Source organism: Mandrillus leucophaeus, unplaced genomic scaffold (genome assembly GCF_000951045.1).
Source record: "Mandrillus leucophaeus isolate KB7577 unplaced genomic scaffold, Mleu.le_1.0 Scaffold249, whole genome shotgun sequence".
In the NCBI taxonomy this organism is placed as follows: Eukaryota; Metazoa; Chordata; class Mammalia; order Primates; family Cercopithecidae; genus Mandrillus; species Mandrillus leucophaeus.
In genome coordinates, this window is record NW_012102576.1 from 1,358,085 (window position 1) to 1,385,536 (window position 27,452).

The following is a 27,452-nucleotide window of genomic DNA, read 5'->3' on the forward strand; positions in this document are numbered from 1 at the left end:
ACACTGAAATCCTAATGGTAAGAATCTGTAGATTCCCAAAAGTTGAGAAGAAATCAGACAGGACATAAGTTTCAGTCACACGGTATGACTTCTGAAAAAACCCCAACAGCACTTTGTAAGAGAAAGCGCCATTAACAGCAGATCTCTGTGCTTCTGTTTCTCTTTTCCATGAAATGTTTAAGAAACAGCAGCCAATGAATAGAAGATTTGATGATGCTAGGGGAAAAAAACGAGGCAGCAAAACGCCTTGCCTCCTCTTCTTCAGGCTTCCAAGTAGAGTTTAAATTGAAGTTTGGAGTTTCAATGTTGTGCTAGACTGGATCTATTTATTTCTCACGTGAGACTGCTCTTGTTACTTCAAGGAACCATAAAAGCCTTGGGGTTGACTCCAGCCTACCCAGGTGTAGGGATTTCTAAGTCTCAGAGCAAACTTAGTGGAAAAGTAAAGTTAATTCTGTGTGTACATACCAAAGTGCGTTTCTTTCCAACCACAAGATTCACGTGTTTCTCTGTTCTCTGATCCCTGTGTATGCATTTTTCCCATTTTCATGAGTGTGTCTGAGAGCTGTGGGTTAGTGATTTTTCCTTGACCATAAATCCAGTAATTTCATTTCCTGTTGAGTGGAAGGAAAGAAGGGCAGAACCTTAAGAAATATTTCATTCATACAAATTACTTTTTTCATAAATATACAATATTTTCTGGAACCTTATGATCGTGTTGGAGTTTTGTTTCCTATTTATTTCATTAACCATTTCATAAGGAAAGATTTCCTCTGACTCCTTAGAATGGACAGCTTCTTTAAAACCTTTACATCATTGCATCGGCCTGTAATTATTTCCATTTTTCTAGCATTGGATTTTGAGATGAGTTACTTCAGAAAGAGTATTTAAATGTTTTAGACAAAAGTAGATTAAAAACTCTGTATCATTGTCACAGGTTTTGAGGTTTAGAAGCCAACTTGAGTTGCAGTAACCAAAAATGTGGTCTGGCAAAGCCCATGGCCCCTGCTGGGTAACGATCTGAAGATGGTCTGAAGCTGTCTGGCAGCGGTCCCTTGACGGGCCTCACTTCCAGGCACTCCCGCACAGAGCTGCGTGGTGCTCATTCCCCATCAAATCTCCCGTTGCCCTGAAAAATTTAAAAAGGCAGAGATGGTGACAACTAGACCTAGCATTTTGGTGAGTAAGTGCATACATTTCAGGTTTTTTGCTATTGTTGTGGCAGCCTGAATTTAGGACTTTGTGCTAGCAACAGGTTACAGCAACCCTAGTGTCCATCAATGGGTGGACTAAAAAAGTGTCGTATATACATACAATGGAATATTATTCAGCCTTAAAAAGGAAGGACATTCTGACACAAGCTACAACATAAATAACCATTGAAGGCATTATGAAGCTTCTTTTACCAGCAAAGTTACTTTCCATTAACCTTAGTAGCTGGGCTCTTGCTTCAGTCCATAAGCTTTCTGTGACTTGACCTAGACTAGCAGGCAGTTAGTCCATAAAAGAAACATAATGAATGCCCTGATGCCTCTCGATCATCTGGAAAATATTACCTGGGCACCTAAATTCTTGATAAATGCTGTGAAAAACATGGGATTGGGTGGTGAATAGGTTGACTGACAATGTATGTAGAAGAGTGGGGAGAGTGTACTTTAGGGTGGGTGGTGAGACTAAACCACTCTTCTCATTAAAGGAATGTATGCTGCCTATACAAATTTGTCTTCATTTTTTTAGCCAGTCCACTCCAATGGGCTTATAGATATGGTGGCCATATTTAGCAAATTAAGACACAAGATTTCCAGTTAAATTTGAATTTCAATCGACCACAAATAATTGCAGAGACAACAAATATAAACATTGATGAGCAATACTTTAAAAATAAGTCTTTTTTTTTTTTTTTTTTTTGAGACGGAATCTGGCTCTGTCGCTCAGGCTGGAGTGCAGTGGCGCGATCTTGGCTCACTGCAAGCTCCGCCTCCCGGATTCATGCCATTCTCCTGCCTCAGCCTCGGAGTAGCTGGGACTATAGGTGTCCGCCCCCACGCCCGGCTAATTTTTTTGTATTTTTAGTAGAGACGGGGTTTCACCGTGTTAGCCAGGATGGTCTCGATCTCCTGACCTCGTGATCCGCCCGTCTCAGCCTCCCAAAGTGCTGGGATTACAGGTGTGAGGCACTGCGCCCGGCCTAAAAATAAGTCATTTTTATCTGAAATTCAAATTCTGTTTTCCCACACATAGCTACATTATTTCCTGCATGTAAGTAGGTACATTCCTGCTCTGCTAGGTAAAACCCCAATTTCAGTCATTTGGGGAGATGAATCTGAGACTGATCTGCAGTTCTTCTCAGCTGCAGCACCTGAATAAAGTCATCTGCCCTGGAAATACTTGCCTCAGTGATGGGCATTCTGTGCAATGAGTAATGGCACCTAGACTGAACCTCTGGCATTTCAGTAACAGATTTTGTTTCCCTCATCAGGAAGACATTGCTCTCGGCTTGGCTATCACCAGCTGGGAGAATTTCTGCAACCCTAAGCAGCAGCCCAACTGCTTTAGGCAGGATGTGGGTTTAGTCTCTATTTAGCATTACTGCTCCCAGTCCCAACCACATTTCTGATTGTCTAGGAAGAACAGCCTCTGAAATTTGACATCTGCGTGTGGATAGGTGAGTGTCTTTGTGGGTACCAACAGTGGGAATGGCTCCTCTCAATTTGAGAAATTCTGAAGGAATTTCCATTGGCAATTAAACAAGCCCAACTGACGGAGAGAGGGAACACCCTGACTGTTCCAGTTCAGACACTCTTGGGGCTTGTTAGGAATTCTGCATGTGTCTGGATAAGGGAGTGTCATTTGTGGGTCCAGACAGCAGGATGTGCTCTTCTCAATTTGAGAAATTCTGAAGGCATCTCCATTTGCAGATTGAACAAGCCCAGCAAACAGGGAGAAAGCAACTCAACTGTTTCAGTTTGGACTCTCTTGGGACTTGCTTATTGTTTGTGTGTTGATGTAGCTGTGGGAGATGAGGGTTTGGTCTGAGTGCAGACCACTTGGGTGTATTCTTCAGGGTTGGTCTGCATATGGCTGTGGGCCCCTGGAGCGAGGGAATATTATACCCATATCACACTGAACATGCCCAATCTCATCTGACCTCAGACAGTCTTTGAATTGTAGCGCTGCCTTATATTTGGATTTATTTTGCTGTTGAATGCAAATATGGGATGGAAGTCCACGTCTCCAGGCTTCCATGCTGCTGCTCTAAGGAGAGGCAGGTCTGATTAGTATGTGGTGCTGGTTGGCTACAGAGTTCTTTGGAGTCTGGAGAGGTCTGACCTGTAAAAATCAAACTGTCAGCTGGGCGTAGGAAACTGAGGTGGGCAGATACTTGAACCCAGGAGTTCTAGACCAGCCTGGGCAACATGGTGAAACCCTGTCTCTACCAAAAAATGCAAAGATTAGTTAGGGGTAATGGTGCATACCTGTAGTCCCAGCTACTCAGGAGGCTGAGGGTGGAGGATTAACTGAGCCTGGGAGGTTGAGGCTGCAGCGAGCCTTGATCACACCACTGTACTTCTAGCCTGGGTGATAGAGACCCTGTCTCAAAAAATAATAATAATCAAACTATCATGGAAACTGCTTTACTCAAAATTTTGTTTCACGACCTTTATTGGATTACCTGTCAGAACAAATAAAGTTTAACCATGTGAACATGTTCATAAACCAGTGAGTTAATATTGCTATCTCACCGCTGGAATTTAAAGGTAAAGCTATTGGATCTTTGTATATATGTAGGTATATGTGTCTAGATGTTATGTGTTGTTTTCAGAGGGTATCAAATTGGCTTATAAATTAAAAAGTGTTCAGAAGTTAAGTAAATGAGTCTAAGCATTTTTCAAGTTTACATGACTTAAGTAAATCTTTAATGAACAAGATAGCTTTTAGATCATTTGTAAAATAAAACTAGAAATGTCTTTGGAATTGTCAGCATACCTTTTTGTTTGGGTTTTACATTTGTCTCTGCTAGATATTTAAAGGTGTCAGGGTTTGGCAAAAAGGTTATAAGACTATAAACCCAGCCAAGAACAAGATTATCTTTGTGTGATTTTTTTTATAAATAAGACTAATTTAACATTGTTGGTTTAATAAAAATAGCTGAAACTTTTGCATTATTAGTGCAAGTATCCATGTATTTAAGTTTATGGTTTTGTTTTGTTTTGTTTTTTTCTTATTTTATTTGACCGTGACAACAGTTAAGGCGAGAGGGAAAAAATAAAATAAAATACAGGAACTAACAAAATTGATGGAGATAGGTTCATTTCAGGCTCCTTCATGGGGAGACAAGCTGAAAGCAACAAAACACAACAAAGTTGCACTTTGGAGATATAGATCTGAGAAGTATTCAATAAGTAAAAGATTATAGAATCAAAATCGAAACCTCTTGTCCAATCAATACTTTAAGAAAATCTTCTTCTAACACAGGGGACTAATCTACATCTCTCTACCCTAGTTACTGGTTCCTTTCTATCTTGTTTCATAAACAACCTAAGTCCATAATTTGAATTAACCTTTAGATAACTTCTGAGTTAAACAAAATTATTTCTTTAATCAATAAGAACACGTCTTCTTTGGCACATTATGTACATGGAATCATACAATTTGCTAAAATTCTTATTCTTAGTAATCTTAAATTTTAATGGAAACCTAGGAAGCAAGAAATTCTGAGCTGTCTATCAGATATTAACATTTTATAGATGAGGAACATGAATGTTCTCAGGCCCAGAAATCTCAAGTTATTTTGGGACCTCAAGAAAAGAGGAATTCACCCAATTCATACACGTATCTGCAAGCACAGATAAATTCTTGGTTGTGCTCAAGAGGCTTTTAAAAATCAAATCTGAGATTCCTTACGAAAAGTTCTAGCAAAGCCAATTAAAAGGAGCCTATATGAACAATAGTTCTTGCTACAGTTTATGCAAATAATGAGGCAAACTATAATAAGATTTAAACTGATTTTGTAAATAAATTGGTCCTACTATGATTTGCCTTTTATGGAAATGGGGAAGTGGAGAAAGAAACATTATGTTTTGGAAGAAAACTGTAGTATACCTGTTATTAGATTAATCTTTGGCCTGTGGCAACCTGGTCACCCATGGTATGGAAATACATCTGTGCTGTGCTGCATTCAGTTATTAAAAGTATAAGTTACCAGTGGAATTTAGATATGGATTCAACACGTAAGAAGTTGGTTCACTGGATGCATAAGGAAATAAAAACTAATTTTTTAAAAAAGCAAAATTTTCAATCCCTTGGTTTTTGTTATCAATGTAAACCAAAATGTATCTAAGGCAGGTCTCAATTTCAAAGTTTATTTTGCCAAGGGTAAGGATATGTGCCTGGAACACAGGTCTGTCCCTTTCTCCAAAGATTATTTTGAGGGCTTCAATATTTAAAGGGGAAAGGGAAGATATTGAGGAAAGAGGAAGAAATTTTACAAAGGTGTGGGTAGGGCCGGGCTCGGTGGCTCCTGCCTGTAATCCCAGCACTTTTGGAGGCCAAGGTGGGTGGATCACCTGAGGTTAGGAGTTCGAGACCACCCTGACCAACATGGACAAACCCCATCTCTACTAAAAATACAAAAATTAACTGGGTGTGGTGGTGCATACCTGTAATCCCAGATACTCGGGAGGCTGAGGCAGGAGAATCACTTGAACTGGGGAGACAGAGGTTGCAGTGAGCTGAGATCCCACTGCACTCCAGCCCAGGTGACAGAGTGAGACTTTGTCTCAAAAAAAAAAAGAAAAAAAAAAAAAAGATGTGGGTAGTAGATAAGAGAAAATGGTTGTATTCTTTTGAGACTTTGATCAGCCTGTCACTGCATACACAATTACATGTGAGAGTGGGGTAAAGAAATAGTCACTTATGCCTCAGTCTAGCTCAGTGAATCTGCATTTTTATACAAACGAACGGGCAGAGGAAGCAATCAGGCATGCATTTGTTTCAGATGAGCAGAGGAATGACTTCAAGTTCTGTCCTTTGTCCCATGCCTGTGAAGACAAGCTATCAATTTACATTGCCAGGGTGAAATTCAACGGAATAAAATGGGAGTCAGGTGTGCCTGACACAGTTCCGAGCTTGACTTCTCTCTTAGGCTTAGTGATTTGGGGGTCCCAAGATTTATTTTCCTTTCACATCTATAACAGATAAAATTAAAGTAGGAGAATATTGTGTCAGGCCTTGAGGCTAAACCAAGCCTAGATGTGGGTCTGTCTGAACTCAGACCACTAGCCTCAAGGCTGCTCACTAAGGAGAAAATCAGGCCAGGAAACCAGAAAGTACCTCTGAGACCTGTAGTTTCCTGAAAGGTAGTCAGCGTGGGGAAGGAGTGAAATTTAAGTCACTTCTGAAACTAGAGGGTATAATGTGAAGGAATTGTTCCATTTTGTAAATCAGTATCATTAGCTTCCTGAGGAATCTTTACTAAAATAAATTGTGAGAGTAATTAATATAGGCGCAACGTCTTTGGTTTTAAATGCTGCAGAGTGGAAGAGCCAGTTGACATAGAACCCACAGCTCACAACTGAAGAATTGCAGATGGGTATATGTAATACAGACACATAGGAGGCTATTCCCCCCAAAAAACAGCCTACTTTATGGACTGGATAAAGCACTGTGAGACCTATTTACTCAGAAGAATTGTCCCACTCCACCTATAAATGCCAAGTGGAGCACTCCAGATGAAGCAACAGGTAAGCTTCAAATATAAGCCATGGGGGACTGGCTTTATAATGATGTGGCAGGCCGGGTCTCACTCATGCGGGCCTCCATAACAACTGTTTCAGGACTGACTGAGTAGTTAAGTTAAAAGTTAAAAGCTAAAAGAGCCCGTGCCCTCATCCAAAGGGTGGATTGTAACAAAAACCCACCGAGAGTTTTGCCTAGGACTTTCCCGGGACCATGACAAGATAATGAAGGGATTCTTAACAGGACCGGTTTAGGATTAAACAAGGTTTACTAGGGGTCTGAAGAAACATCTCAGGCCTCCACAAACAAGTTTATTGGAGGGCTCAAGGAACTTCCCAAACCTCCATGATCTAGCAGGAGACAAGATAGGGTAATCACCCCAGCACCTGGACCCATTTAGATTAAGTAAATTTACTGAGCCTCCAGAGGAAGGTCTTCAGAACTCAGATCTCAGTTATAGATTAAAATAAGCTAAACACTCATGTTTTTAGACGAATGCATGTACACACAGACATATAATTTATAATTTAGACATATAATTTAGGCAGGTGGATCATCTGAGGTCAGGAGTTTGAGACCAGCCTGGCCAACGTGATGAAACCCCATCTCTACTAAAAATACAAAAAATTAGCCGGGCGTGGTGGTGGGTGCCTGTAACCCCAGCTACTCTGGAGGCTGAGGCAGGAGAATCTCTCAAACCAGGGAGGCAGAAGCTGCAGTGAACAGAGATTGTGCCACAGAACTCCAGCCTGGGCGAGAAGAGTGAAACTCTGTCTCAAAAAAAAAAAAAAAAAAAAAGAAGAAGAAAGAAATATTAATCTTACTTTTTGGTTTTTGGCTCTTTCATTGCTTAGAGTTTTAATGGTTAAAGAGTCCCTGGCACCTCGATTCTTATCTGGCCTAGAATGTTTAATTGACTATAAGTCTTTTTTAACTCTAAGTCCCTCGGCTACAGGGGTTCCACTGAGGAATAGGATGGACATGGGACAGGTAGTCACACCATCCTGGAAATGATATGGAACAAAATAAAGTTTGGCAATCAATGCTCCCTCTGGCATATTCCAAGGGAACCTCAGTTTCCAAGAGATAAATCTTACCTGGGAAAAGGTCTTGCCCTTTGCCCTGCTGAGGGTGCTGGCAGCTCCCAGAAATGGCTTAGCTCTTAGCCCCTTTCAAAATGTTGACTTGGAGACCATTTTCCTGGACTCTCTGAGGCTTGAGGATTTTTTCCTCCCCTGAAACAGAAGCTAGGTCATACATGAAACAATTAGGGAATATATTAACTAGTCTCTCCAACAGGCTTCATTTCTGTATGAACGTGCCTCTTCTCTGTTTGAAACCAGGGAATCAAATCATACCGAAGACCTGGAAATCACACCAGACTGAAGACTAGCTGCAACCACAATAGGTCGGTCTTTTTGAGGTGCTGCTGACCACCCACTTGTCTACCAAGTTAGCCAGTGTTAAACCATGAATTCAACATACTCAGTAAAACCAGTCACTCTGGGATCTCTCTAGGGGAAACAGTCATGCTCTTGTGAACCTACACATGGCTTTAAGTTAATAATTCAAAGCCCAACCAAAGATCCTAGATAAGAAACTGTAAAAGGAACAGGCACTTTTCAGGTTGTTATTATTCTCTTTAAAACCACAGCTTTTCACATATAAGATATAATGAATCAGGAATACTTTTTGGTAGACTTAGGATTGTTCTCTTGGATTCCCCATGGGATCCACTCCAAATTCTCTGGTATTTTAAAATTGGTTTATCTATATTATTTATCATCCTAGTTCAATGTGGCCTCAAATGTGGTTCTAAAACTAAAATAAAATACCCCGATCATAGTGCTCCAACAAGCCAGATGCTGACCCGGTACTCATGAGTATTTCTGATTATAGTGCCACATTTCCATTCCTCATCATTATTGCACCTCACCCCTCCTCAGCATGAAGCAGCCAGAAGGATCAGCGACCAGATTCTCCATGACTGAGGAAGTGATAAATAGAAAAGAGAGACTGAAACCAGCCCTGTTGTCTCATAGAACTCATAGAACTCCTAGAGCTAATATTTACAGGTGGGTTTTTTTTGGTTTTTTTGTTTTTTTGTTTTTTTTGTAACAGAAATGGACCCTGTCTGGTAGTCCCAGCTACTCAGGAGGCTGAGGCAGGAGAATTGTGTGAACCCGGGAGGCAGAGCTCGCAGTCAGCCGAGATCAGGTCAGTGCACTCCAGCCTGGCGGAGAGAGCGAGACTCCGTCTCAAAAACAAAAACAAACAAAAACAAAAAACAAAAACAAAAACAAACAAACAAAAAAACAAAAATAAACAAAACTTATTTGCTTTCCTGAGATTCTTGCTCAGGAAACCGACTTTCAGGCAAGGAACTGAAACTCATCAGAGCACCATACCCAGAAAATGAGACTACAGATCCTTCAGTCAGCATGAGTTTTTCCTTACCTCTGCCTAATTTCGATTTTCCCCCGTCCACGTAGTGTCAAACTTTGTAAAATATTTAAAGAGATTTATTCTGAGCCAAATATGCGAGACTATGCCCATGACACAGCCCTCAGGAGGCCCTGCGCACATGCGCCCAAGGTGGTTCAGGTACACACTGGTTTCGAACATTTGAGGGAGATATGAGACTGCAATTAACTATAAACATTTACTGATTGGCAATTGGTTGAGTTTATCTAAAGACCTGGAATCAATAGAAAGGAAACGTCTGGGTTGTGATAAGAGCTTGTAGAAGTCAAGGTTTTATCATGCAAATGAAGTCTCCAGATAGCAGACTTGAGAGAGAATAGACTGTAAGTATTGATACCTGAGAGCTATAATGAAACATGTTCGACACCCACTTCCTGTCATGGCCTGAACCCGTCTCTCTGGGTTAAATTTTCAAACAGCCCTAGTTGAAGAGGAAGTCCATTCAGATGGCTGGGGGGCCTTAGAATTTCATTTTTGGTTTACCTCCCCAACACAGCTACATTTCTGCCTGCACATAGCTACATTTCTGCCTGCACGTAGCTACATTCCTTCCTCACCGAATAACCTCTCAATTTTAGTTTGTTGGAGAACAAACCCAGAATAAAGCCAATTCTAGTCATAGCACTGCAGCTTGTATCAGATGAAAGAAACCTACAAAAAGATAATTATAAAATGTGGATAAAACATATAAAATAACTGAGAAGGCAAAATTTGAGGGGCTCCAATTAATCAAGGTTTACTGCTTATATTCTATGTGACTGCCAGAAAAAAAGAAACAAAACTTTTTGGTAGGAAGATCATTTAAAATCTCTGTTTTTAATACATAAAGCCTGTCATTTAATTAAAAATTATGAAACAACCTAAAAAGAAAAAGAACTAAATATCAAAACACCAATTGACAAATCAAATGATAAAAACTGACCTACATACGGTTCAGATAATGATATCAGTAGATCTACTATTCACCATTCTAATCCCTTTGCAGTGCCCTAGGATGCTGACTCTTACGTATAATATCCCTGGACACTATTGTCCTGAAGCTCTAGATATGTTGGTACCAATAGGAAGAATAGGCAAAGATTTAAAGGTGGGAAAATCCTTCCCTACAGCACTAGGAAATGGATATGAAGTTGTTCTCACTGAGTGTACCTCCGGGGAGGCAGCCTTCATCAGCTGTACTTTCTGCTGCTTCAGTTAATTGCTACCAGCATTGTTCTCTCAGGCCTAATGGTAGTAATGGCTTCTCACAGTAGCTAGCCCTGGGGTATTTCACTATCCCTCATTGGTTTCCTTTGGTCTTAGCTACATCTTGTAAGTTGTCTTGTTATTTTATCTTCTTAAATTTTCCTTTTAATGTATAACCTGTTTTTTGGTTTTTGGATCCCAAGTGTGTGTTTCCTTTTTGTACCTGAGTATATCACTGTCACTATGGTCTCTCACCTTTTAAATGATGTGACTCTGAAGGTGTGTGTCTCCAACTTTTTATCCCTGTGCACTTTTCTTCACCTATCTTCATTTCTTTCTCTTTTTTCCATTATAACAACCCACAAAAAAATATATAATTTAGGTAATGGATAATGTATCACTTATGTTTAATATTGGAAGACATTTGTAATTATATTTGCAGATTGTCTCTTAGTATTCAACTGGAATGAAAATTGATATAGGTTGATTTCATATCTCGTCTATTGCAAATAATGCTGCAATAAACGGGGGGGGTGCAGGTATCTGTAGTATATATGCATAATGGAATATTATTCAACCATAAAAAAGAAATAAATTCCTGTCATTTGCAGAAACATGAGTGGAACTGAAGGTCGTTATGTTAACTGAAATAAGCCATGCACAGAAAGACAAATATCACATGTTCCCACTCATATGTGAGAGCTAAAGGAATGAATCTCATGGAGGCAGAGAGTAGAATTGTGGTTACCAGATGCTTGGAAAGGGGTGGTGGGGGATAAAGATAAGTTGGTTGGGTACAAAAATAAAATTAGACAGAAGGAACAAATTCTAGTATTTGATAGTACAGTGGGAAAACTATAGTTAACAATAATTTATTGTATATTTCAAAATAGCTAAAAGAGAAGAATTGTAGTATTCCCAACAGAAGGAAAACGTAAGTGTTTGAGGGAATGAATATTTTTATTACCCTGATTTGGTCATCACACATTGTATACAGGTTTCAAAATATCACATGTACCTCTAAAATATGTACAACTATTGTATATCAATAACAAAATTTAAAAAAAAAACTGATATAGGCTGTGAAGGGCAAACCATTAAATCATCTCAGATCTCAGCTTATTCATGTGCATATGAATGTTTTAGCTGGCTCTAAACCAAGGATTTTGTATGAAGTAATAGTTATTCAAATATTTTCAACAAAATAGAGTACCTTGCAAACAGGACTTTGAGATTTTTCATTTGTTTCCTCTTACAATTCATCACATACTCTTCATCTTCTAGTGTTGATTGATGAAACCATCTTCCACATGAAACAACAGAGCAATATAACACAGAACGAGACTCTGCCTGTGTGGTGGCCGGTTTCCATCCTTTCACAAACAAAGATATATTTATAAACAAATATTTATATACAAATATTTGATCCACCTAGGAAAAGCAGAGGGCTAGTCTTTCCCACCAGGGGAGGCATTAGAGCCTGTGCACGTATTTGAACAAGGTAACCGGAGACTTTGGTCCAGTCTGAACTCTACCACTCACCAATTGTGTGATGTTGGATACAAACTTAACCACTTCACAACTCACTTCCCCATCTGTAAAATAAGGATGATAATAATACCTGGTTTAGAGAGTTGTAAAGATAAAATTAACATTAATAAAGTACTTAGGATGAAGTAATCATGTTTTGAATATATTTTCCTTTAAATTTGGCTGCCAATATTTTCATGGTAATATTTTCAACTGTATTTCAATAGCTTTTTCTTTAAGCATCAGGAGAAAAATCTACTATTGTTTTAATTAAATCGACATTGAATTTTTTGATACATTTAGGAGAATTTAGTTTCTTTTTATACAGTATTGATGCTTCTAATCCCACAGCATGTTTTTCTATTTTTTTTCTTTTCTTCAATAGCTTTAAAACTGTTTTGTTCATATTGGTTGTGCAAATATCTAGTTAATTTCTATCTGTAATATTGTCCTATGTATTTTTAGTAGCTCTTACAAAGGGAGCCTTTTATTTTTCCTGTCTATCCTGACATAATAAAGCAATTAGTTTTTAATTGATTTTTTAAAATCTTTGTGCATTCTCTTTTATATGTATAATAATCATGCCTAACCATTTTGTGATTTACATGTGGCAATGTCAAGAAGAATTTTACAGTAAGATTTACTAACTAATATTAGAAAACATACTCAAAAACAGTCCTCTCCACCCCTCACTTCCACTTGCATACTTGATCAAGACATGAGATCAAAAATACTAAGACTATTGAGTCTAACTAATAAGACACAAATGTGGACTTTGGAGACTCATTTCCTTCCCACTTTTGGTAGCTTAGCTGAGGAGGCGATCAAATGGATTGAGTCAGTCTGTAGAGAGAGAGCAAGGCTGATTATAGTTTTCCTGGCCTGCAAAGCTGTTCCCAGTGTCCTCAGTATACAGACCTTGGTCATCAGTATACATACTCCCTGGTGTGGTTTCTGGGCCTCAGATCCCTTAATATGTAGGTTGGCGCTAAAGTAATTTTGTAAACATTTAAAAGCAAAAACCACAATTACTTTTGCTTTTAATGGCAAAAACCACAATTACTTTTGCACCAACCTATATCTTGTTATTTAGAGAAACTAGGCGTTCCCTACCTCTCTTGGGCAAACCTATAGCTATGTAACATGGCAATGGAATGACATTAACTGCCTCATTCTCCCTGGGAGTGCTCTCTGCATGTTCAGTCTCCCAGTGAACAGAACCCTTCTATCAGGACCTTCATCATGATACAAAAGGAATATCTATGCCAGGCCACAGCTGCAGATCAGTGAGTGTCTGAGAACTGTATCTTTTCTGTTATTTTTCTGCTTGAAAGTTTTTCACCAATAAATCCTGCACTATGTCCGCACCATATGGTGCTAGTTATTTGTGTTCTCTTGCATGACACTAGTAATATTATCCAAACACAATTTCAAAAACTACTTTCTGTAGTTGGTAAATATGCAGAAATTGAGAAAAAGGAAGAAATATGAGGAAGAAAGATATTGCCTGTTGCAACAGTTCAGTGTTCTTAACTGAAGCCACAGATGAGACATCGCTCATTTGCAGACATATGGGTGATTGGTACAGTCAGTTTATGAACAGAAGTTTAAACTTGTAAGCTTAAGCTTCCGTTTATAAACAGAAGTTTAAAATTATAGGTCCTGTTTAATATTCAGCTCTGTTAACTCACTCTCACCTTTTTGTGTTTTTACACTTTGTCAAGATTTCTTTACATATTCATCAATGTCTGAAGAAGTTACTTATGCAGATCTTAAATTCCAGAACTCCAGTGAGACAGAAAAAATCCAAGAAATTGGCAAATTTGGGGAAAAAGGTAAGATTTTGAGTTATGGATGTGTCATAAGTTTGTGTAATAGAAGTGGTTACAGCCTTGCATCTTCAGTATTAGTAATACAGTTATTATTCAACTTAAATTTTCAATTAAGCCTCTTATGTTTAAGCAAAGGAACCAAAAGTATATAAACAAAATGATTAGGAAAAAAGGGTTCTGTAAAAACACTTATCTGTGCATTGAAGACTCAATCCTTTACATTTTTGAAATTTTTTATCACACTCAATATAATTGGGACAGAATTTTTCAAATGATTGGGTTGTGTGAAGATTTTATTTCTTTATGAGATGAAGCCATGGAAAAAGGAACATGTTCAGGAAAGTCATGATTTCACATCTGTGTATGTGTGTTTTTTTAATAAGAAAATGCTTTGGGTATGCATGGAGAAAAGAAGGAGAGACAGACAAAGAGTCAGAGAGATCTTTAAAGGATTTCATTTGACTATCTGTCAAACTAGGCACCCTAAAATTTCTCCTACTTCTTTTGGAGATTTTTTAATAACTTACTAAAAAATAAAATATATTAAGTTAAATGAAATGAATAATTAAGGAATAAAGGAAGTAAAGAAATATCAGAAGACATAACGTGTTCATAATATTCAAAACCACATAATATCAGGAAGCTTTGTATTTTTCAATTCAAATTAAAATCATGAAATAAGTGGACCATCTGTGTTGACTTTCACTTAAACAAAACTACTCTTCATCTTACTCAGAATCCTATAGTTTTCCTATTATGTATGGTTCTTACCTTCTGGCTCCCAGCCTTTTGGAGTGAAATCTGCCCTAGTGAATCCATAGTTTAAACCAGTGTATTTGAGTTAAAAGTAACTTAAACAGTGATAATGGAGAACACAAAGAAGGGTGATAGAAACAGAGAAATAAGGAGAGAAGAGTGCCAAAATTCTCATATATTATTTAACTTTTTGTCCCCTCCCCTATCCCCACACAGAATATAACATCTTTAATATTCTAGCATTGCTATAAACAGAAATTTCACTGTTACATCTTGAATCTATTTATCATGAGCATTGTAAATCTTGAGAAAGGACAGCAGATTAATTCTGTGGGCTTCTTTTTTAATACTGAAATTTTCTTAGAAAGAAGAAGGGTCTACAAATTTTACAACATTTCTGTCTTTATTTCCCTGTTTGTATTTCTTCTTCTATATGCCGAAAGAGAATGGGCATATCATGAGCTTAATATTACCAACAATTGCCCTTTACTTGTCCCCTCATGCCCTTTCCCACCTCTTTTCCTGCCAATCCACCTTAAGTTCCCACCACAAGAATTCTTTGAATTCATGCAAATATTGAATCCATGTCTTCTTCATGTTCTTAATCTCATCTAATTTTCTCATTATCCAGCTTAGAATCCACATTGTGTAATACAACATTGTATTATGTAATGTCTACTCTTAGTCTCTTACATTTCTCCTTTTCAATGTATGTTAATTTTTCCTTAAAAACTTCAATTCTGGTTAGGGGCAGTGACTTATACCCACAGTCCTAGCACTGTGAGAGGCCAAGATGGGAGGATTATTTGAGGCCAGGAGTTTGAGACCAGCCTGGGGAAAGTAGAGAGATGCCATGTCTATAAAAAAAAATTTTTTTTTTAATTAACTGGGCACCCATTGTCTCAGCTGCTTGGAAGGCTGAGGAAAGAGGATTACTCGAGCTCAGGAACTGGAGGCTGTGCAGAGTAAGCTATGATCAGGTGACTGTACTTCAGTCTAGGTGACACAGCAAGATCCCGCCTCAGACAAATCAAAACAAAACAAAACGAAAAGCCCAAAAACCAACAAATAAAAACAACTCCAGTTCTGGTTAAACCCAAATATCTACCCAGTCTGCCCCAGAGTTGAATATTGCTGGTGAAAAATGCACAAATTTTCAACTCCAGTTACTCTTACCTTTCCTCTGGTGAGAAAAAAGCATCAACCTACACTTTTTATTTTTGTTATTTAAATTTCTATCCTACAATGTCTTTACTGATACTCTGCCTTCCTTCCAGACAGTATTTACGATAGGTATGTACTTATGAAAGGACAGCTCCCCATTTTGCTCTGAATTTCAGTCCATGTGTCCTTTTCAAAGACAGACTTCTGTAATTTTTTTCCTTTCTCTCCTGTGTCATTATTCTCTCTTCCTTCTCTGCTTTTCCTTTTTAGTGCACTAACATACTCTACTACTCACCAACATATTCATATCATAACAAAACACAATCCTTGCTTGACCACTTAAGCCTTTCTATTATTATGTAACTTATTTGTTTCCTTTCACAGCTCAACTTTTGAAAGCATTTTCTTTGGCCACTGACTCTCAGTTCTTCACTTCTCATTCTGTTCTCAACCAACTCTATTAGGCTTCTGCCCCCATGGTGTCCTGGAGACTGAGCTTTAGGTCACTGATGTCTTGCCTGTTTCATCCCAGTAATCACATGTCTCTTCCATTACTTCACTTCCCTGCAGCATTCAAAAAGTTGAACAGTCCTCTAAAGGCTTTCTTTGCACATCCTTCCTGACACATCCTTATGGCTTCTCCTGTCACCATGCCTGCCTCTCCTCAGTCTTTGTTGACTCTTTCTTCTAGATGAAACTCTACAAGATGGAATACACTGGAGCCGTGTCCTGTGTCCCCTTTTATTGCATCACTCAATACACTCATCTAATCTACCTTGTTCAGTTGTTTGACTTTAAATAGAGGGACTCCCAGATATCTCTGTAGGACCTTTCCCTGGATCTCAAGACTAGAAAATATAAGTGCCTCTTTCACATTTCCATAAGAAGTTCTAATCTCATTTTAAACTTAAAATGTCAAAAATAGTAATACTTATTTTTCTTCTAAAATGGTCTCTCTCTCCAGACAGCCTCATCTCTGTGCCAGTTCTGTTCTAATTGCATTACAAATATTAAGCCATTTAGTGTCTGATATTTTGCAGTCTTTCTCTCTCCCTTTCTTTAACAATACTGAAGCTTAGACACATGGATGTTAAAAGATGTTAAATAACTTTCTCATGGTTTCACAAGCAATAAGCAGCAGAACCAGAATTCAAACCAAAACATGCTGATATGGTTTGACTGTGTCCCCACCCAAATCTCATCTTGAATTGCAGCTCCCATAAGTCCCACATGTTGTAGGAGGGACATGGTGGGAGGTAATTGAATCATGGGGGAGGGTCTTTCCCATGAGGTTCTTGTGATAGTGAATAAGTCTCATGAGATCTGATGGTTTTATAAAGAGGAGTTTCCCTGTACAAGTTCTCTCTTCTCTTGTCTGCTGCCATGTGAGATGTGCTTTTCACCTTCCACCATGAGTTTGAGGCCTCTCCAGCCACATGGAACCATGAGTCCATTAAACCTCTTTTTACTTATAAATTACCCAGTTGTGGGTATGTCTTTATCAGCGGTGTGAAAATGAACTAATGCAGTAAATTGTTACCAGTAGAGTAGGGCACTGCTGTAAAGATACCCAAACATGTGAAAGAGACTTTGGGACCGGGTAACTAGCAGAGGTTGGAATACTTTGGAGGGTTCAGAAGAAGACAGAAAAATGTGGGACACTTTGGCACTTCCTAGAGACTTCTTGAATGGCTTTGACAAAAATGGCGATAAGGCTGAGTGGTCTCAGATGGAGATGAGGAATTTGTTGGGAACTGGAGCAAAGGTGACTCTTGTTATATTTTAGCAAAGTGACTGGTAGCAGTTTGCTCCTGCCTTAGAAATTTGTGGAACTTTGAACTTGAGAGAGATGATTTAGCATATCTGGCAGAAGAAATTTCTAAGCAGTGAAGCATTAAAGATTTGATTTGGGTGCTGTTAAAAGCATTCACTTTTATAAGGGAAGCAGAGCAAAAAAGTTCAGAAAATCTGTGGCTTGACAATGATAAAGAAAAGAAAATCCCATTTTTTTGAGGAGAAATTCAAACCAGCTGAAGAAATTTCTAAAGTAATGAGAAGCCAAATGATAATCGCCAAGGCAATGGGGAAAATGACTCCAGGGCATATCAGAGGTCTTCACAGCAGCCCCTCCCATCACATGCCCAGAGGCCTAGGAGGAATAAATGGTTTTATGGACTGAGCCCAGGGTCCCTCTGCTGTGTGCAGTCTAGGAACTTGGTGCCCTGCATCCCAGCTGCTCCAGCCATGACTAAAAGAGGCTAAGGTACAGCTCAGGCCATGGCTTCAGAGGGTGCAAGCCCCAAACCTTGGTAGCTTCCATGTGGTGTTGAACCTTTGAGGTGTACAGAAGTCAAGAATTGGGTTTTGGCAACCTCCGTCTAGATTTCAGAGGATGTATGGAAACACTTGGATGTCTAGGCAGAAGTTTGCAACAGGCATGGGGTGCTCATGGATAACCTCTGCTAGGACAGTGCAGAAGGGAAATGTGAGGTCAGAAGCCCCACACAGAGTCCCCAGTGGGGTACTGTCCAGTGGAGCAGTGAGAAGTCAAACACCATCCTTCAGCCCTCAGAATGGTAGATCCACTGACAGCATGCACTGTCCACCTGGAAAAGCTGCAGACACTCAATATCAGCCCATGAAAGCAGCCAGGGGGGAGACTGTAAAGCCATAGGAGCAGAGCTGCCCAAAGACATGGAAGCCTATCTCTTGCATCGGCATGACCTGGATGTGAGACATGGATCCAAAGGAGATGATTTTGGAGCTTCAAGATTTGATGCCCCTGCTGGATTTTGGACTTGCATGGGGCCTATAGCCCCTTTGTTTCAGCTAATTTCTCCCATTTGGAATGACTGTATTTATCCAATGCCTGTACCCTCATTGTATATAGGAAGTAACTAACTTGCTTTTGAATTTACTGGCTCATAGGTGGAAGGGACTTGCCTTTTTAAAGATAGACTGTGGACTTTTGAGTTAATGCTGAAATGAGTTAAGAATTTTGGGGACTGTTGGGAAGGCATGACTGGTTTCAAAATGTGAGGACATGAGATTTGGGAGAGGTCAGGGGTGCAATGATGTGGTTTGGCTGTGTCTCCACCCAAATCTCATCTTGAATTATAGCTCCCACAATTTCCACGTGTTGTTAGAGGGACCTGGTGGGAGGTAATTGAATCATGTGGTGGGGGTCTTTCCCATGCTGTTCTTGTAATAGTGAATAAGTGTCATGAGATCTGATGGTTTTATAAAGTGGTGTTTCCCTGCACAAGTTCTGTCTTCTCTTGTTGGCCACCATGTGAGACGTGCCTTTCACTTTCCACCATGATTGTGAGCCCCCACCAGCCATGTGAAACTGTAAGTTCATTAAACCTCTTTTTCCTTATAAATTGCCCAGTCTTGGGTATGTCTTATTAGCAATGTGAAAATGGACTAATACACATGCTAACCCTAAAAATGGCATTTTGCTTTTTATCACTATGAGATACTGCCTACAAATGTGCATATCTACCAACTTTCTCTAAAGAAAAATTTCATAAATTTGTGCCATAGATTTTAGCTTAAAAATGTATACTTAATTTATCCATGGGTCATCAAATTCCCTAGTGCTAGCTAATCAAAATACTGTTCTCTTTCCATGTCATATTGTAACAGATTTCTTACTGATAAAACAACTCCTTTATTTTGCCATCCTAGATTAAATTCTTCCAGTGCTTTCCCCAAAAATCTAACTTACTCTGGCTAGAAAAGGCTGTAAATAATGTTTCCTCCTTGTTATTTTAAAAACAAAACAAAAGAAAACAAATAAAACCTTCTTTAACATAATTTTTCACATTGGCCACCCTTCTTCTGCCCCTCTGAATATATTCTGCTTTTCAAATAGAAATCTTTTCCTTAAATTGTTGTCTTTGAACTTCATGTAATTGCTACCTGTAATGTTCTTCCTACTGATTTTGCATGCTGGTTCCTCATGTTCATAAGATTTGAACTGCCTGCTCTTTATAACAGCTTAATTTCAAATCTCTGCACAACATAGCCAAATTTGAGATCTTTTCTCCCTTTCTTTCCCTTTCTTCCTGTCTCACTTATATATCTATTTATCTATTTCCTCCTACAATTAAAATTTATTTCTATGAAAACAGCAACGTGTACATCTTGCTCACTTCGATATTGTTAGCACCCAGGATAATGCCTAATAAATACAAGGCACTCAAAAGATAACTTTGAATAATCTAACTTTTTAATAATCGAATAAGTTCATTGAATAAATAAACTTTTGAATAATTGAATACATATATAAATAAGAAAATAATTTTAGGAAAGAGTGCTTGAATTTATAATTCTAATCTTAGATAAAAATCTTGACCATGTAGTCCTTTCAGTAGTAACTATTTTCTAAAGTCTATAGAAGTTAAGTTTTACTTTTTATTAGTGATTATCTCTGAATTTCACAATATTATTGCACCATCAACTATGAGATGTAAGACATAGCTCAGAAGTATAGTAAGATTATTATAGTATCCCAGCATTGTATTTTCTTGAAATACCTGGCTAGTCTTTACTTAATGTGTAATACCTTTATACATAATGATTATTTAAATAACATAGTCACAATAATAATTCACTCATATTATAAAGTTTATAATTTCTGTTTTTTTAAATAGAGAAATGATCTATTCTAGGATTCACTATTCCCTAAAAAGGAAGTATTCAATAAAAATTTCTTGCAAAAAAGCATGAAAAAATTTTTGAAAAATTACAATAAAGATGGTGTAGATCTGGACTGACTAAGATCAAAAGTTAATGGGAGGATACCCAAAGACATTACAAAGAGACAGCCTATTTTGTTTGTTCTGAAGCTAAATTCTCATAATTACCTGGTGGGGGGGGATACATAAACAACTGAAAGTGTTTTTCTTGACATGCCACAATTGTCTACTCAAGCAAAGACTACTCCTGTTGGCTTCTCTGTTAATTTCCAGCTACTGACTTTTCCCAAATTTGTATAAACAAAATACACCATGTCTAGGTTGACTGGTTTTCTCCATTCTCTATTACAAATTCTGTTTTTGCTTATCTGATTTTTTAAATCAGTCTACCAGTTAACAGCTTCTCCTGCTAGAATCAATTTACATACAAAACAATGAAGTGATTTTGATTTATTCTTGACATATTCTTCAAAAATATTCTTTGAATATTCTTGAATGGCTAGTAAATCCACTTCTTTCCAATAGGCATATTAGGAAATAAAGATAAAATGAATGAATGAAGAATGAATGAATGAATGAGCAAATAATTCAAATGAAAGTGTATACCACTTTTAGGCCTCTCTGTTAATTTTGCTTTCCACAGCACCTCCAGCTCCCTCTCGTGTATGGCGTCCAGCAGCATTGTTTCTGACTCTTCTGTGCCTTCTGATGCTCATTGGATTGGGAGTCTTGGGAAGCATGTGTATGTACTGCCCCTGTTTTGGTCAAAAGAGAAAGTATCTAGAATTTCAAATATTTAACAACTAAAGTTTATTCCTTAAGTGGAAGATTTATAATAATGATAGGTGATAGGCCCACAAGGGGGACTTACAATGTAGAACTCAGTCTCTTTCCCTCACTGCTGTAGAGTAATTGCTTTCCCTACCCCTTTGATCTTTATACTACTTCTGCAAATGATAAAGGATGATGATGGTTCTATTGAGAATTCATTTTTTTAATGTGGAGTTCACATTACTCTGAAGACAGCAATGAAAAAAATGAACAAACTACAAAATATCAATGAAGAGCTTCAAAGAAATGTGTCTCTACAGCTGATGAGTAACATGAACAGCTCCAACAAGATCAGGAACCTCTCCACCACGCTGCAAACAATAGCCACCAGACTATGTCGTGAGCTCTACAGCAAAGAACAAGGTAATCTTGGAGTTATTTATTGGACAATAAACTAAACCACTGAGTCTCTTAAGAATCATTTTATAATTAGCTAGCAGCCTTTCCCTAGGGAGTCATAATTTGGGGGAAAGAATTACGTGTGGTTGATGGAGAATTCATTGATATTTCCACACAGTTAGAAGAAAAACAGAAGAAGTCATAAGAGCAATAGGCCCTCAAATTATCAGGAGATAATGGTTACATAATAAAATGTTAGACAGGACAGTTTCTCTAATCTGTCAGTTACTATAATTATTCTGGGCACTGAGGTTAATAGAAGATAGGGAGGAAGTGACAGCTCTTTACAGGTGACTTCATTCTTAAATTTCAGTCAGTGATTGATAACAAATTCCATAGGAAAAAATAAATAGAGACTTCACCTTTGGGATCAGGGGGAGTTGGTCTTCTAGTGTCTCCGTAAGTTTCTATAGTCATGATTGCTAAAACATATTCCTTTTGCTCCCAAGAAACCTCAAAATTTCAACAGTTCAGAGAACAAAAATTAAAGAAGGTAAGATTTGTATAGATAGGTGGGGTTCATTCTTACTATGCAGAATGTTTCCTGTAACTAGTTTTTATTGTCATTAAAGAATATAAAAAATAGCAAAGAGGAATTGTTACAGGAAGATACACTTGAATCCAAGTGCTTAATTTGAAATTTTTTGGTTCAAGTTATGGGTCTGACACATTATGGTAGTATATAAGGAACTAGAATACAGGATTCACTTACTTCCCTTTTGATGTAAAAAGAAGACACAGCATGTAATCCCAGCTACTTGGGTGGCTGAGGCAGGAGAGTTGCTTGAATCCAGGAGGTGGAGGCTGCTGTGAGCTGAGATCGCGCTACTACACTCCATCTTGGGCAACAGAGCAAGACTCTGTCAAATAAATAAATAAATAAATAAATAAATAAAAAGAAAGAGAGAAAGAAAAAGAAAGAAGAATAAACAGCAAATGTGGTCAATGTCACACAGAGAAGAAAGGAAATAATAAGAATTATTATGACTATCAACAAAACCTAAATAAAACTATGTTCTTCTTCCAGAGCACAAATGTAAGCCTTGTCCAAGGAGATGGATTTGGCATAAGGACAGCTGTTATTTCCTAAGTGATGATGGCCGAACATGGCAGGAGAGTAGAATGGCCTGTGCTGCTCAGAATGCCAGCCTGTTGAAGATAAACAATAAAAATGCATTGGTAAAGCCCAGGTGTTTCTGCCATCATGGGATAGAAAGGGATGTGGCATGTTGGAGAAGACCTCAATCAACCCACTCATGATTCTGGTTTATTTTAGTTGGGGTGTGAAGTGACTGAAACTTTGTACACTTATCTCAAGATTATCATAGGCAAGGCAAAACATATACAAGGTTAGGACCTTAGCATAAGAGGATTACTAGACGACAGGTAGATGAGTATTACAGGGCACCCAGAATCTCAAAGTCTGTAAGCATTTCCAAATTAGAATCTAAAATCAAATCTCAGAACATAATTTGTAAACATTTATCTAAAAACAGAGGATATGGAGATTATTCCTCAGGGTTAGTAATTCCGTAAGAACTACATAGGAGCATATGTTTTATTTCTACCATTTTGTAATTTTTAATTCACTAAGAGAAATAGGCAAGTTATAGTAGGTTAGCATAAAATATGTACAAACAGGAAGAACTGAAGTAAGATGGCACAGGCAAGTGTCAAACAAATATATTGCCCTGAGTCCTTGAATCCCAGGAAAAATGTATTTTCTAGCAGCTTTATTGATTTTTTCATTTTCTTAGTTTTCCATGTCTAAATAATGTTTCCATGTTATACTTACTACATAGCATTTTTGGTCTCTCAAAGAGTAATCATATATTTTTAAGCAAAATTACATTTTCTAAAAGTCTCTGCTTCCCCACAATAAGAAACTTTCATCATCCTTTCTAGAAGAGAGAGAAATCAACCCATAATCTCTTCCTCATCAGATCATTCTCAAGGACCCATCCACAGTTACTTACTCTAGACAAATTTTCTAAAGGCTGGAATAAGAAAAAAACCTGTTATTTGGCTACAAAATTCTGGACTGGTTCTGAATTCTGTTCTGTAACCACTCACATCTAAGTCTGTGGCATTTTCTTCCTACTCCTTCTGTTTCTGTTAACTCTTGTTTATAGCCATTGCCCACTTCCTTTGGCCCTGGACACAATATTTACTGCTCAAAATTTTGAACTCTGAACTTGTCATTGTGGACTTTTCATTGACTGTAAATTAAGGTTATACATGGATTAGTAGGGCCTCTCTTCTTGTGAGACCAGCTGTGATATTGTTAAAAATGTTGAAATTTTGTAATAAGGAGTACTTTCTTTCAATTTCTTATAATGACATTTAATAGTAGTAGTGCAATGTCAAGTATGTTACCTTAAAGCAGCAATTTGTAAGAAATTACATTCTAATGTAAAATACAAAAGTAGGAGACTGTTTCTTAAACAGACCATCTGTATTTCCTGTAGGAATTTATAAAATCCCAGAGTACGTCATATCCCTATTGGCTGGGATTATCTCCTGAAAAAGATTACAGTTACGGTATGAGCGTGGATGATATAATCAACTCCTCTGCCTGGTAAGTGTCTATTCTTGTTAAAATTTTATAGTTGGGTTTGAGTAGAGGTATTTTCCTTAGGAGAAGAACTGTAGATTCAAATTAAAACCAGCTTCAATTTAAATGAAATTGCATCCTAAAAGCACCCTTTTCTATCATGCTTCTTTGATGTATTTTCTAATACAGAAAGTTACCATAAATGTCTTCTATAATTTTGACAGGTAACTAACAAAATTACAGCAGCCAAATTATGGAGACCTCTGTAATTAATTTTATCTAAGAAAAATTATGGAAGCCCAGAAAAGTCACTGGACTAACAAATACTTAATATTGTGCTAAGTTTTAGGGTTCAAAGATGAATGAAATATGGATTCATCACTAAAGTTACTTCACCATCAATTGTATGTGCAGACTGATTGAATGATGCTAGAGATAAAGAGAATATAGTGTGATAAATGCTTCAGTAAGAATACACAGACTAACAAAATATAAATTTTAGCAATGATACTTTTGTTATAAATGACACTTGAAATGGGCATTTAAAAAAGTTTATGGATTTGGGGGTACAGTTGCAGTTTTGTTATATAAATATATTGTGTAACGATGAAGTCGTGTTTTCAGTGTAACCATTACCTGGATAGTGTCCACTGTACCCAATAGATAATTTCTCATTCTTTATTTTTGTGACACAATCCTACTTTTTGGAGTCTCCAATGTCTATTATTCCACTTTTTATGTGTATGGGTACATATTATGTAGCTCCCACTTAAGTAAGAACATGCAATATTTAAGTTTATGTTCCTGAGTTATTTCACTTAAGAGAATGATTTCCAGCTCTATCCATTTTGCTGCAAAGTCATGATTTCCTTCTTTTTTATACTTGAGTAGTATTTCATGGTGTATATACTCTAAAAGAAAACATGGTTTCACGTTTTCTTATCCAATAATCCGTTGATGGACACTTAGGTCAATTCCATGGCTTTGCTATTGTAAATAGTTCTACAACGAACATTTGAGTGTAGGTGTCTTTTTTAAATACAATAATTCCTTTTCCTTTGGTTAGACACCCAATAGTGGAATTGCTGGATCAAATGGTAATTCCGTTTTTAGCTCTTTGAAAAATTGCCATAGAGTTTACACTAATTTCCATTCTGATGGTTGGCCCTACCTCTGGTGGTTGACAATGATAGGATACAATGGGAGATAAGCTATCTACAAATGAAGTGGAGAACGATATATATTTTAAAGGCCTAATTTGTAGTGAAGGACTAGAGACAAAGGTAATGTTGTGTCAGGAGAGAGTACAGATGGAATCTTGTTTTGAAAATGTAGAATATGTATGTGTTTGTAATTATTGCAAATGGAATGGTAATCTATAATGGAATGGAAAACATTGTAGATATTTTCAATTATCAGAAAGAAAACTGAAAAAAGGATATAATAATTGTATGTGTGATATATATGTGTGTGTGTATATATATATATATGTATACATACCTTATTTTCATTTCTTAACTCTGTGTTGTTTTGGGGTTTGTTTCTGAAAGGGGGCCATAATAAATGACATCTGTACTATGTCACCACAAATAAATCTCATTCTTAAAAATTTAATTGATGAACTTATTTACTGGTTGATGTCATTTTTTTTACCCAAATATTGATGCTAAATTATTCTAAAAGATTTTTTCTTTTAATTTATAAATTTGTTTTTAATGCATAGTCCCTGATCACTAATCTAGTATTTATGGGCTGGTCATTAGAACTTCAGAGTAAAGGCCAGGTGCGGTGTCTCACGCCTGTAATCCCAGCACTTTGGGAGGCCGAGGCAGGCGGATCAGGAGGTCAGGAGATCGAGAACATCCTGGCTAACATGGTGAAACCCCATCTCCACTAAAAATACAAAAAATTAGCCAGGCATGGTGGCAGGCGCCTGTAGTCCCAGCTACTCGGGAGGCTGAGGCAGGAGAATGGCGTGAACTCAGGAGACGGAGCTTGCAGTGAGCCGAGATCTCGCCACTGCACTCCAGCCTGGGCCACACAGCAAGACTCTTGTCTCAAAAAAAAAAAAAAAAAGAACTTGAGAGTAAAATCTTTTGAAAATATCACTTAGAGATGATGTTGAACTTAAGGTGTCATACCTCAGGTGAATTCCTGACTTTGATGATTATAAAAAGCACTTGAGGGAGACAGGGTCCAAGACTTACTACTGGGCCAGCTAGACTAGAGAATCTTACGGAATGGTATTATTCCAAATTATATTATACATGAAGGGGCTGGGGTGCTAAGTCTGTAAGCAAAGGACAGCAAATATCAGATGTTAGAAAGTGGAAAAAACAGGGAGAAATGAAGCAGTATTTGACATTGCATATGTGTCAACATAAACAATTAACTTGGACATTCTTGATACTCTGAACATTAATTAGATTTAGTTTAAACAATGCAGAGTCTAGGGCAATAATATCATGTTGGAAGTGTAATTTTTTTTTTCTGTGAATATGTTTCAAATATCTGACTTGCCAAGTGTAATTCTTTACTTTCTCTTTCAGGGTTATACGAAACGCATCTGACTTAAATAACAAGTTTTGTGGATATATAAATAGAATATATGTTCATTATGATTACTGCATTTATAGAAAAAAAATGATATGTGAGAAGATGGCCAATCCAGTGCAGCTTGGTTTTATACATTTTAGGGAGGCATGAGTCATCAATCAAATACATTTAAGGAGAGTGGGGGGTTGGGGTTCCAGGCTATAGGTAAATTTAAATATTTTCTGGTTGACCACAATTGGTTGAGTTTGTCTAAGGACCTGGGATTTTATCACGCAGATGAAACATCCAGGTAGCAAGCTTCAGAGAGAATAGATTGTGAATGTTAATGCTGGAGAGGTATAATGAAGCATGTCCCTCCTCCCACTTCCCATCATCGCCTGAATCCTGGAGAAGAGGAAGTCCATTCAGATGGTTGTGGGGGGCCTTTGAATTTTATTTTTCATTTACATTCTTCCCTTTCTGGCCAAGATTTGCCAGAGGCAACATCCAAGACCAGCAGATTTTAATTTTGTCCCATAGCATTGCCAGGGTGGCATGGCTCGCCATCTCCGGTCCATCCTATACTCCGTGGGACTCCCTATAGCTGAAGGCCTTATGAGTCAAAGGACTTTTAGCCAATTGATTGTTCTAGGCCAGATAAAAATGGATGTGGACATGCATTTATTACTTCTTAAAATTATTATTTTAAGTAAAAGCCAATAAACAAAAATGAAAAGGCAA

General features: G+C 37.7%; 1 protein-coding gene across 2 annotated transcripts; it reads left to right on the forward strand.

Annotated features, from left to right (window-relative positions):
• Window positions 1-2,630: 2,630 nt before the first annotated feature.
• CLEC12A (C-type lectin domain family 12, member A) lies at window positions 2,631-27,452 on the forward strand. Of its 2 annotated transcripts, XM_011983326.1 has the most exons (7): window positions 2,631-2,665; window positions 13,662-13,772; window positions 21,036-21,134; window positions 21,398-21,586; window positions 22,650-22,801; window positions 24,091-24,200; window positions 26,726-27,452. In XM_011983326.1, exons 2-7 carry the CDS (start codon window positions 13,682-13,684, stop codon window positions 26,880-26,882), a joined length of 798 nt encoding a protein of 265 aa, XP_011838716.1. In that variant the 5' UTR covers window positions 2,631-2,665; window positions 13,662-13,681; the 3' UTR covers window positions 26,883-27,452. The 2 variants fall into 2 exon arrangements, with proteins under 2 accessions (XP_011838716.1, XP_011838717.1); XM_011983327.1 differs by lacking the exons at window positions 2,631-2,665; window positions 21,036-21,134 and having other exon boundaries at window positions 13,493-13,772.

Coding starts and splice junctions, on each gene's coding strand:
- CLEC12A (XM_011983326.1), top strand. CDS start 13,682: ATGTCTGAAGAAGTTACTTATGCAGATCTTAAATTCCAGAACTCCAGT. Junction 21,587..22,649: donor GCTCTACAGCAAAGAACAAG/GTAATCTTGGAG, acceptor TTCTTCTTCCAG/AGCACAAATGTAAGCCTTGT. Junction 22,802..24,090: donor TAAACAATAAAAATGCATTG/GTAAAGCCCAGG, acceptor TATTTCCTGTAG/GAATTTATAAAATCCCAGAG.